Below are 12,950 nucleotides of genomic sequence, written 5' to 3' on the forward strand. Positions count from 1 at the left end.
GATCATACAAGAAATCCCAGAGAGGCACTGGTGGGTAGCGGGGGGGGGGGGGGGGGGGAAGCGTCCCCTCCTGCTGCCTGTAAAAGCAATCCAGCCACTAGGATGTTTTTTACATCGCGTGGAATCATTACCTGTAGGCATCATCCCGGTACAACCACTGAAGGTCCAGTATGTTATATGGCACACTTTAAAAAGGAAATTTACTCCGCCCCATCAATTTCTTTAAACATAGTGGCTAAGTGTTAGCACTTCCACCTAGCAGTATTAGGATCATTGGTTAGAATTCCAACCACGGCACTATCTGTACAGAGTTTGTATGTTCTCCTTGTGCCTGCATGGGTTTCCTCCAGGTGATCCACTTTCCTCCCACACTCCAAAGAGATGCTGGTAGGTTACTTGGCTACTGTGTAAATTGTCTCTAGAATGTGTGTGTATGTATGAATGTGAGTTAGGGATCTTAGATTGTAAGCTCTTTGTTTGTGGGCAAGAACTGATGTGAATGTACAATATATGTAAAGCACTGTGTAAATTAACGGCGCTATATAAATACCTGTAATAATACATTATCCCCTTGCCTCTTGTTGCTGGGTTAGCGTGAATTACATACTCATGTGTCCAGCAAATCCATCGTTGTTCCCTGGTAAGCCATTGCTCCACTGACACATGCCTGGTCCCCCCACTTCCATCTTTCTTCATTCTGTCACTGGGAGCTGGCCGTCCCTTTCAGATTATTGCAGCTGATGCCTCCTGGGATAAGTGATGTGCATATCCCAAGGAGGAAAGGCACAACATTCTTGCCTAGGCAAGAATGTAGGCGGGGGTAAGCTGGAGTTAAAAAAAAAAAAAAAGGTAAATAAATGAAATAGCTATTCATATTGTGTGGAAGGGTAGGGGGGTGTTACAAGGATCAAAAGTGAATTTTATGTGTGAAGGTCCATTTTAACCTTTACTTTCCATATCTGCCTTTCCCTTCTCAGTGTCCCTTTTATCTTACGTGCTCGTTGTGTGAAACTCAAGCTAAAGGGAAATTTTCCTTGCTGCCAATTGACATTCACATGTACTAAGAAGTCTTCTACAGCCTCCAATTAAAATACATATTTATGAATGATATCAGTGTGCAGGAGGCCTTTATATACTTGATAAAGGGCCTTTGTTCTTGCACAGGACAAATTGGCGTGGAGTTGTAAGGGATGAGGAGAGACATCAATGGGGAACATGCTACAAAGATGGCCCCATTCTTACTGTACAAAACAAGGAGATATGTATACATATAAATTAAAAAAAAGCAATGTATGTTCTCATTGAAATGTTTCATTTGCTAGAGTATTGAAAAAATGTATTGAAACATAGTAACATTTTATTATAAATGGGCTCAATTCACGAACAACTATTTTCTTCTTTAAAGTGTTACTAAACCCAGGACCCTGCATCCACTAACTCTGGTCTCCCACAGTACACAGAACATGGAAAATTCTAATATTTTAGTAGATATAAACTGCTAAATACCATTATTATTATTATACAGGATTTATATGGCGCCAACAGTTTGCTCAGCGCTTTACAATATAACAGAAGACAATACAGCCACAATACAGTTCAATACAAGAGGGTTAGGAGGGCCTGATCCTTGGAGCTTACAATCTAAGAAGGAGGGGCTGGTGGTACAATAATAATAACTGAGGGGGATGGACTGGTAGGAGGAATAGAAGATTCCATTATTAGGGCAGGATAGGCTTCCCTGAAGAGATAGGTTTTCAGAGATCGCCTAAAAGTGAGCAGACTAGGCAATAGTCTGATAAATTGGAGTAGAGAGTTCCAGAGGATGGGGGAAGCTCTGGAGAAGTCCTGGAGACGAGCATGGGAGGAGGAGACAAGGGAGCTAAAGAGCAGGAGGTTGTGCAAGGAGCGGAGAGTACGGTTTGGGTGACCTTTCCTCATCAAAAGTTAGAGCAGTCTTGTTACTTCTATCAATGTCCAGCAGAGCACTGGTTAAAGCTTGTAGGAGGGGTTTTCATGCTGCGCTGATTGTCCTATAAGGCTGCAGGACCCTGACCCTCTGCCTGGACAGTGCTGATCGGCCCTGTACTGATCACATGCACTCTCCCAAGAAAAAAAAAACTCTAGCAATGCACAACTGAGGATGTGCAGCTTGCCCCCAAGGCTCTGTTCTATCAGCAGATGGATTTGGGACAGCAGAAGAAGGGGAGGATCAGACAAGACAGGATCAAACATCACAATGTGAAGAATTAACCCCTTAGGTTCAACAGGAAGTATAACAAGCATGCTTTACTGCATATACAGACTGATTTTACTGTTGCGGGTTTAGTAACACTTTAAGATCTGAAGTAAGATAACTCCAGTGGAGGGGGATTAGAACCCCATTTCAGTTTTTATTACTGTCTGTGCCCCATTAGGGAGATTCACCCTCTCGTATTGTTACTGTTTCTCCTTATAACTGAAAGTGAAAGGAAAAGAAGTTCCCACATTTTGGGTTGACATCAGAACACTAATAGTGGGGAAATTTCCACAATGGGACACAAATGTAAAAAAAAAAACTGACGGGTTCTAAACCCCCTTTATCCAAAATGAAAAAAAGTTTTGTCTTTTGTTACACTTTTTGTTGTCATGTTAGGTGAAGTCATTGCTATATCTTTGGACAGGTTTGTTTTGTCATGTTAGGTGAAGTCATTGCTATGTCTGTTTTGTCTTGTTAAAGAATAGCCATAGTCGTATTGTGATTTTTTTTTTTAGCAAAGACTTGTAGCAGAATACATTTTGGCCTAAATTTATGACGAAATTTGATTTTTAAAATTTTTTACTGGACATGTTTAATAGCAAAAAGTAAAAAATATTGTTTTCTTACTTAAAATTGTTAGTCTTTTTTTTTTATAGCGCAAAAAATAAAAAAAAGGAAAGGCGATCAAATACCACTGAAAGAAAAGCTCAATTCATGGGAAAAAAAGGATGTAAATTTCTTTTGAGTGCAGCGTTGCATGACCGCGCAATTGTCAGCTAAAGTAACACAGTGCCATAACGCACAAAATGACATGGTCAGGAAGGGGGGGGGGGAATCCTCTGGAGGGCAAGTGGGCAGAACTAAACCCTCCTCTACATTTTGGCCAAGGAAGCTGCCATTTGTGTTTGATAAGCAACTGCCATGATGCTGCACATGTGATCAGTTATGACACCAGCCATTTAATCTGAAAATTTGGTATAGAATACAAGCATATGTGACAGTATTCCCAGGATGCCTGGAATGTAACTGTTCTTTAAAGCCGTTAAATCAGTGAGTTTAGTTTCACTTTAAAAGGCATCAGCATGGTGTCCAAATGCAATCCCGTGTACACCATCTTTCAGCAGCACTGCTCATTAAGCTGGCCATACACAACCTGAATTTCATCCACCTCTTGTGAATCATCTAAAATACAAGCCACCATTGTCCCCAATGACACTACCCAGCTTGACATTGTCCCCAATGGCAGTACCCAGCTGGACATTGTCCCCAATGGCAGTACCCAGCTTGCATTGTCCCCAATGGCACTACCTAGCTTGCATTGTCCCCAATGGCACTACCCAGCATGACATTGTCCCCAATGGCACTACCCAGCTTGACATTGTCCCCAATGGCACTACCCAGCTTGACATTGTCCCCAGTGACACCAACCAGCTTGACATTGTCCCCAATGGCACTACCCAGCTTCGACTGAAAAGCCAAAAGACCCCAGCGCAGCCAAACAGTGACTGCAGCCAATCCGCTGCAGGCACTGTTTGAGTATTGTCACAGTTTGAACAGTACCTGCCGCTGATTGGCTGCAACCACTGTTCAGCCAAACTTTTTCTATCCAAACGTTTTTGATTTCTTAATCAAAGTTTATCTAGCTTGGTAGTATCAATAGGGGCACCCATGGCTCGAAATTTAGCCAATACACAGGAACTGGCTGGAATTTGACTTGTGTATGGCCAACTAAGGCTACGTTCACACTAGCTTTGTCAGCAGGTGTCAGACAGGCATTTGTGAAGCTTTTGAAAATTCTGCACATGGCAGCACACAGTGCTGTTCACACTGAAGCGTTAGCGTTGCATCACGACAAAACTGACGCTTCTCAAATGCCTGGCAGGCAGTTTGCAGGGCGGTTGTGAGGCATCTGAGAGGCGTTCGCGGAGCGTTAATACCATTTAACTTCATTATAGGCGTTTGTGGCGTGGTTTTAATGCTTGGCAAACGCCTATCAAATGCCTCAAAACCTCACATAGGGCGTTTGGGGAGCATTTGAGGAGCATTATAAATGCTTCCTATATGCCTGTCTAACGACTGTCAAACGCTATAGGATCATTTGGCAAGAGTTAGAGATAAGTCAAGTGTGAACGAGCCCTTAAAGAGGACACCAGCTGTCAGAATACACAATAGCCGGCAGCAGGACATGTGTACATCCATGAATAGTTCAGCATAATGGTCAGCTTTAACAACTTCAAGTCCGGACACTTTCACCCCCTTCCAGTCCAGGCCAATTTTCAGCTTTCAGCTCTTTCACACTTTGAATGACAATTGCGTGGTCATGCAACACTGTACCCATATGAATTTTTTTGCATCTTTTTGAGACAGATAAAACTTTATTTTGGTGGTATTTTATTCACCACTGGGATTTTTATTTTTTTGCTTTGTAAATGAAATGTCTAAACATTTTGAAAAAATAAGTGTTTTTCTTATAAAACTTTGCAAATAAATAACCTTTCTTCATAAATCTTGGCCAAAATGTATTCATCTATCTTTTTATTAAAAAAAACAACCCAAATTCGTTTATATCCAAAAATTATAATTTTTCAAAACATTTTTTAAATTTTAAATTTTTTTATATTACTATTTATGTTTTTTGTTTTTTTTTTACATACTGTCACCCAAGCAGTACAGTGTCACCATAGTGACACTGTACTAATTGTGGGGGGGATGAAGATTTTTTTTTTCTTTTTTACACTGATTGCTTTTACACCCATAAAGGCTGTAAAAGCAATCATTTCTCCTTCTCTCTGGCTGCATTCCTGCAGCCATTGAGAAATACTGTGTGAGCTGTGATTGGTTCACAGCTTGTCACATGGTACAAGGCTTTTGTGAATAGCTCAGTACCATGTGACCTCATTCACAGAATTCACAAGTAGTAAGCAATGATGTCAGAAGTGACATCTTGTTTACTACTATTCATGTGATCACTGATTGGCCAATCGCTGATCACATGAATCGGGACCTCACACAGAGGTCACGTATAGCGATTGTGGTGCCGCGCGCTCCCAGTGAGCACGCACAGGCAATGGATGTGGGGGACGTTTAGAAACATCCACCCGCATTGGCAGCGCTCCCATCTGGCCATTTATCAACATGGGCTGGACGGGAAGCGGTTAAGCAGCCCATAGAGTTTGCAATTTTATTTCCTTCCTGGTGGATAGGAAAGAAAATTGTACTCTTCCCCCAGCAAAACACAGTCAGTGTTGATGGAGAATGCCTCCTGCAGAGCTATTGTCTCCTGCCAGCAGGGGACACAGGGAGCCTTCCCGGCTGCCGGAACATAATGATTGCTGCTAGCGGCTATAGCCGAATCCAACAAGCTGGTTGTACCCAAGCTGATTGATGGATAAATTTGCGCACAATCAACCTGCCCATACATGGATCATATCTCAGCCGCTCCCTGCTGTACTGGACAAATTTCAATTCAAGTATGGCCGACTTTAGAGGATTGCAGGTGTGTTGTTACAGAACAGTTGGTGGAGGAAGAAAAATTACAACAGTTACACTCTTACACACTCTAAATTCAGGTAATATATGGGTTACTGAACAAACTTGGCTTCAGCCTGTGAAAGAAGTCTATTTCTGTAACTGAAGATTAAAATCCTTGCAACAATCTGGAATCCGAGAAAAGAGAACCATTGCTCAAGGGCTACAGATGTTTTTTTGTTCTCTTCAAGTAAAGAAGCAGTTATCTTTCATCATGATCCACAAAGAAAACACAGTTCTGATGGAATGTACTGTTAATGAAAATTGTTGTTTTTTTCTGTCTTTGCCTATTAGTTCATATTTCTCTTTTGGCTGCTTATGTAAGGTGTGTGGGGTTCACAGATTTGGTAATCAAAAAGGTCATAAAGTACTTTTGAACATTATAAAACCTTAGATAGTCATGTGGTCTAAAAATCCTAAAATTCCTTCCAAGATTGGGACAGAGTCAATGTAAGCTGTAGATCAGGGGTGTCCAACCTGTGGCCCAAAGCACACATGTAGTCCAACACAAAATCATAAACTTATTTAAAAATTTTGTTTGTTTGTTTTTGGGGGTGGGGGGATTTTTTTTGTAAAAATATGTTTACGCTTAGCGATCACATGTTTCCAAACAAAAAGTTGACAGTGTTTCTTTACAGGACTTTAGGGCACCAATTCACAAAAAGAACATTGGGGAACTGGATAAAGTAAGAGAAGGGCAAGCAAACTGATAAGAGGCATGGAGGAGATCAGCTATGAGGAAAGATTAGAGGAACTGAATTTATTCTTTCTTGAGAAGAGGAGATTAAGGGGGATATGATCTCCATGTATAATACATAAGGGGGGATATGATCTCCATGTATAATACATAAAGGGGGATATGATCACCATGTATAATACATAAGGGGGATATGATCTCCATGTATAATACATAAGGGGGGATATGATCACCATGTATAATACATAAGGGGGGATATGATCACCATGTATAATACATAAGGGGGGATATGATCTCCATGTATAATACATAAAGGGGGATATGATCACCATGTATAATACATAAGGGGGATATGATCTCCATGTATAATACATAAGGGGGGATATGATCACCATGTATAATACATAAGGGGGGATATGATCTCCATGTATAATACATAAGGGGGATATGATCTCCATGTATAATACATAAGGGGGGGATATGATCACCATGTATAATACATAAGGGGGGATATGATCACCATGTATAATACATAAGGGGGGATATGATCTCCATGTATAATACATAAGGGGGGATATGATCTCCATGTATAATACATAAGGGGGGATATGATCTCCATGTATAATACATAAGGGGGGATATGATCACCATGTATAATACATAAGGGGGGATATGATCTCCATGTATAATACATAAGGGGGGATATGATCTCCATGTATAATACATAAGGGGGGATATGATCTCCATGTATAACACATAAGGGGGGATATGATCACCATGTATAATACATAAGGGGGATATGATCTCCATGTATAATACATAAGGGGGATATGATCTCCATGTATAATACATAAGGGGGGGGAGGATATGATCTCCATGTATAATACATAAGGGGGATATGATCTCCATGTATAATACATAAGGGGGGATATGATCAACATGTATAACACATAAGGGGGGATATGATCTCCATGTATAATACATAAGGGGGGATATGATCTCCATGTATAATACATAAGGGGGGATATGATCTCCATGTATAATACATAAGGGGGGATATGATCTCCATGTATAATACATAAGGGGGGATGTGATCTCCATGTATAATACATAAGGGGGGATATGATCTCCATGTATAATACATAAGGGGGATATGATCAACATGTATAATACATAAGGGGGATCAACATGTATAATACATAAGGGGGTCTGATCTCCATGTATAAATACATCAGTGGTTCATATAGTGAACTCGGTGTAGTTATTCACCCTGAGGTCATCACAGAGGACAAGGGGGCACACTTTATGTCTGGAGGAAAAGAAATGTAATCTCCAAACACGGAAAGGTTTCTTCACAGTAAGAGCTGTGCAAATGTGGAATAGACTCCCTCAAGAGTTGGTTCTGGAAAGCTCAGTGGATTGCTTTAAAAAAAATCCTGGATTATTTCTTAGATACACAGAATATAAATGGATACTAACATTTATAGGTAAAGTTGATCCAAGGAATATCCGATTGTCTCTTGGGGGATCAGGAAGGAATTTTTTTCCCTGCAGGAGCAAATTGGATCATGCTTTTCTGGGCTTTTTTGCCTTCCTCTGGATCAACTGTGGGTATAGCATTATAACTTTTTTTATTTTTTTTTTTAATGGTTGAACTGGACGGATTTTTGTCTTTTTTCAGCCAGACTAACTATGTAACTATGTAATTTTTTTTTTCTTCCAAAAACACTATTAGTATAAGAATAGCACGAGAGCATATAGAGTGTATACAGTTAAATAACTCAGTCAGAACATAGACATGATATGTAGCCTCCCGTTTTGCAGGACTAATTGTATACTGTAAAACATGACAATGTGAGGTAGAGCAGTACATCAAATGTACATTGCAAGCCAGTGGATACGCAGAGATAAGTGGATATATCTATGTGATAGTATGTTGTCACGTCTGGGAAATCTGCACTTTATAATGCAGAGGTGATATGAAGTTTAAAATATGGAAGGCATTGGATGTTCTGAAAGTCATGGTTTAGTAATCATAGCTTGAATGTATGATATAGTTGAACCCAGTCCTATCTGTGTAATAGTGAATGCTCTGTCTGGATGTTGAAATGTAAATTGTAACTTCCCAAAGAAAAATCTCCCATTCTTCACAATCACACCTTATTCATTTCATCAGTTTTCGGCACCTACATTTTTTGTGAGCAACAATTGGATGAAGCACACGAAGGGCAAAATTAGAACCAAAATTTCTGATAAGAACCTTGAGAATTCATTGAGAATTGCTACTACATCCATCCAACCAGATATTGATGAGTTTTTATCAAAAGCAATGTTAAATATTGCACTCGTTTTATGTTGCCCCTTTTTACTTTTATAATTTAAAATATTGCAAAAAAAGGTTTTATTACTCAGATTATCTATACCGTTCTAGATAGATTATCATTATCTATATCCGTGATCATTAACTTGTGATCTGCCCGACTATTTCTGCTCATCAGCTATCCTTATTAGTGTATTTTATGTTCAGCCCAAGACAATGCCTCTTCTTCCAACGTGACCCCACTTTAGATCATATCCTGGTGTCATTCAGCTACTACTATATATTTATGCACTAATTGATTTTTCTTAATTCTTGCAGGTAACTACCCTGGTAAACACCAGTAACAAGGGCCCCTCCGGTAAAAAGAAAGGTCGATCTAAAAAGGCCCATGTACTTGCAGCATCAGTGGAGCAGGCCACCCAGAACTTTCTGGAAAAGGGCGAACAGATCGCTAAAGACAGTCAGGACCTAAAAGAGGAGCTAATCTCCGCTGTGGATGATGTCCGGAAACAAGGTATGAGTATGGCTTTTGTGGTAGGGATGTCCAACAATAGACAATATAGACATAGGGCTCCATTTACAAAGCAGCAGTATGGCCTTAACCATGGCACAAATTTCAATGGCACAGCAATGTGCTTTACAAATGTGCTTAGTGCTCCAGTGGCTTCAGGACTCCAGAACTGTCAAAGTCGTGCAACTGGAATTTATTTCAGGTACTTATATAGCACTGTCAATTTACGTAGCACTTTACATATATATTGTACATTCCCATCAGTCCCTAACCCTCAAAGGGTGTACAATCTAAGGTCCCTAACTCACATTCATACATACACATACTAGGGACAATTTAGACAGGAGCCAATTCACCTACCAGCATGTCTTTGGAGTCTCCTCTAATAGCAAAATTCTCTGTTCTGAAAAAAAAGAACCTGTTCCCACACCAAGGCCTGCATTTTATGAATGGGCAGTAAAATGTCAGCCGCAGTATAAAGTATTATTGCATAGTATAGTATAAAGTATTATTCCATAGTATAGTATAAAGTATTATTCCATAGTATAGTATGAAGTATTATTGCATAGTATAGTATAAAGCAGATAGCAAAATATCTGCCCTGCATTATAAATGAGCCCCTTAAGCTATACTGTAGGCTAAGGGCCAGGCCATCTCATTCTGTGACGAGGCGCCTCTGAAAACGGCAATTTGTAGTAAATAGGTCAACCTTGTTTTGTATGTGCTGCTCTGAGTTTTCTGTGAATGTGTTGCATGTTTTTGTCAGGGTACGGGGGGGGGGGGGGGTGGCTCTAAAATGTAAAAATTCTGAACTTTTCATAGACGTAGCAATGTTCTCAGGCCCTATTGGCACATGCTGGTTGGAAATATAACTACACTTTTCTTGAAGAAGTATTAAACCCAAAAAATAGCATTTAATAGCAATTCAGATATGTGGTGGCAGCATTAGTTTCCTTTTTTATGCTTTTTTTTCCCGTTATTTTTAACCAGTTTCGACCAGTCTTTTATATTTTTGCTTTTCTTTAACCACCTCCCGTCCAGCCCATGTATATAAACGGCCGGACTGGAGCATTGAAGGAGCGGGTGGCCGTTTATAAATGTCCTCCGCGCTTCCCTGCCTGTGCCATAGGAGCGCGCAGCACTGGGATCCGGAGCCTGCTGTGTCCAGACACCGATCACTGTACGGGACCTCTGTGTGAGGTCCCGATCATGTGATCACTGATTAGCCAATCAGTGATCACATGAATAGTAGTAAGCAAGATGTCACTTCTGACATCATTGCTTACTACAAGTGAAATCTGTGAATGATCACAGAGGTCACATGATACAAGGCTATTCACAACAGCTTTGTATTATGTGACAAGCTATGACCAATCACAGCTCACACAGTATTTCTCATTGGCTGCAAGAATGCAGCCAGAGAGAAGGAGAAATGATTGCTTTTACAGCTGTTATGGGTGTAAAAGCAATCAGTGTAAAAAAAAATCTTCATCACCCCCTACAAGTAGTACAGTGTCACTGTACTGCTAGGGTGACAGTATGTAAAAAAAACATAAATAATATAAAAATGTAAAATAAATGTCGAAAAATTATAATTTTTAGTTATAAACTAATTTGGGTTATTTTTTTCTTTTTTACTAAAAAGATAGATGAATAAATTTTGGCCAAGATTTATGAAGAAAGATTATTTATTTGCAAAATGTTTTAAGAAAAACACTTTTTTTTCAAAATGTTTGGACTTTTTCATTTATATAGCAAAAAAAATAAAAATCCCAGTGGTGAATAAATACCACCAAAATAAAGTTTTATCTGTCTCAAAAAATAACATTTTCATATGGGTACAGTGTTGCATGACTGCGCAATTGTCATTCAAAGTGTGATAGCGCTGAAAGCTGAAAATTGGCCTGGGCAGGAAGGGGGTATAAGTGTCCGGACTTGAAGTGGTTAAAAGACCAAGCTATCCAGCAAAAGTGTCAGTTAGATTGAGACAAACTGTTTAACACTCACAGAGTGCTTACAATAGTCAGCTTTTATTCATGTCAAACCTTTATCTCAAACAAAAAAAAGTGTTGCTGTAACTACTTAAAAGTGTTAGTAGCTTAAAACATGTTAGTGGCTTTAATTTGCTAGTCTAGTCCACCTTCATCTACTAGTTTCATGTGGATGACGTCACATGTCAGTAGTTTGGGCCCATGGGGAAATTAATTCAGTTTTCAAATTTGTTTGATATTTTGTATTTTAATAAAGTTGTGATTTATTTTGAATTTGGGGAACTGGAGAAAGTACAGAGAAGAGCAACCAAACTGATAAGAGACATGGAGGAGCTCAGCTATGAGGAAAGATTAGAGGAACTGAATTTATTCTCTCTTGAGAAGAGGAGATTACGGGGGGAAATGATCTCCATGTATAATACATAAGGGGGGATATGATCACCATGTATAATACATAAGGGGGGATATGATCTCCATGTATAATACATAAGGGGGATATGATCTCCGTGTATAATACATAAGGGGGGATATGATCTCCATATATAATACATAAGGGGGATATGATCACCATGTATAATACATAAGGGGGGATATGATCTCCATGTATAATACATAAGGGGGGATATAATCTCCATGTGTAATACATAAGGGGGGATATGATCACCTTGTATAATACATAAGGGGGGATATGATCACCATGTATAATACATAAGGGGGGATATGATCTCCATGTATAATACATAAGGGGGTATATGATCTCCATGTATAATACATAAGGGGGGATATGATTACCATGTATAATACATAAGGGGGGATATGATCTCCATGTATAATACATAAGGGGGGATATGATCACCATGTATAATACATAAGGGGGGATATGATCTCCATGTATAATACATAAGGGGGGATATGATCTCCATGTATAATACATAAGGGGGGGATATGATCACCATGTATAATACATAAGGGGGGATATGATCTCCATGTATAATACATAAGGGGGGGATATGATCACCATGTATAATACATAAGGGGGGATATGATCAACATGTATAATACATAAGGGGGGATATGATCTCCATGTATAATACATAAGGGGGGATATGATCTCCATGTATAATACATAAGGGGGATATGATCTCCATGTATAATACATAAAGGGGATATGATCTCCATGTATAATACATAAGGGGGGATATGATCTCCATGTATAATACATAAGGGGGGATATGATCTCCATGTATAATACATAAGGGGGATATGATCTCCATGTATAATACATAAGGGGGGATATGATCTCCATGTATAATACATAAGGGGGGATATGATCTCCATGTATAACTACATCAGTGGTTCATATAGTGAACTCGGTGTAGAGCTATTCACCTTGAGGTCAACACAGAGGAAAAGGGGGCACTCTTTACATCTGGAGGAAAAGAGATTTAATCTACAAACACGGAAAGGTTTCTTCGCAGTGAGAGCTGTGAAAATGTGGAATAGACTCCCTCAAGAGTTGGTCCTGGCCAGCTCAGTGGATTGCTTAAAAAAAAGGCCTGGATTCTGTACTAGCTACACAGAATATAACTGGATATAACATTTATAGGTAAAGTTGATGCAAGGAATATCCAATTGCCTCTCGGGGGTCAAGGAATTTTTTCCCCTGC

At 39.5% G+C, this 12,950-nt stretch overlaps 1 protein-coding gene across 1 annotated transcript in view; it reads left to right on the forward strand.

Annotated features, from left to right (window-relative positions):
* Positions 1–12,950, forward strand: part of LOC149445818 (catenin alpha-2-like) — a 680,096-nt gene that overhangs the window by 453,728 nt on the left and 213,418 nt on the right. Inside the window, exon 3 of the mRNA XM_089653375.1 lies at positions 9,100–9,295. Within this exon, the coding sequence (XP_089509501.1) occupies positions 9,100–9,295 (196 nt within the window). The remainder of the gene's footprint in view (positions 1–9,099; positions 9,296–12,950) is intronic.

Source organism: Staurois parvus, unplaced genomic scaffold (genome assembly GCF_062004578.1).
Source record: "Staurois parvus isolate SC_StPar_1 unplaced genomic scaffold, SC_StPar_1.0 ptg000708l, whole genome shotgun sequence".
NCBI lineage: Eukaryota > Metazoa > Chordata > Amphibia > Anura > Ranidae > Staurois > Staurois parvus.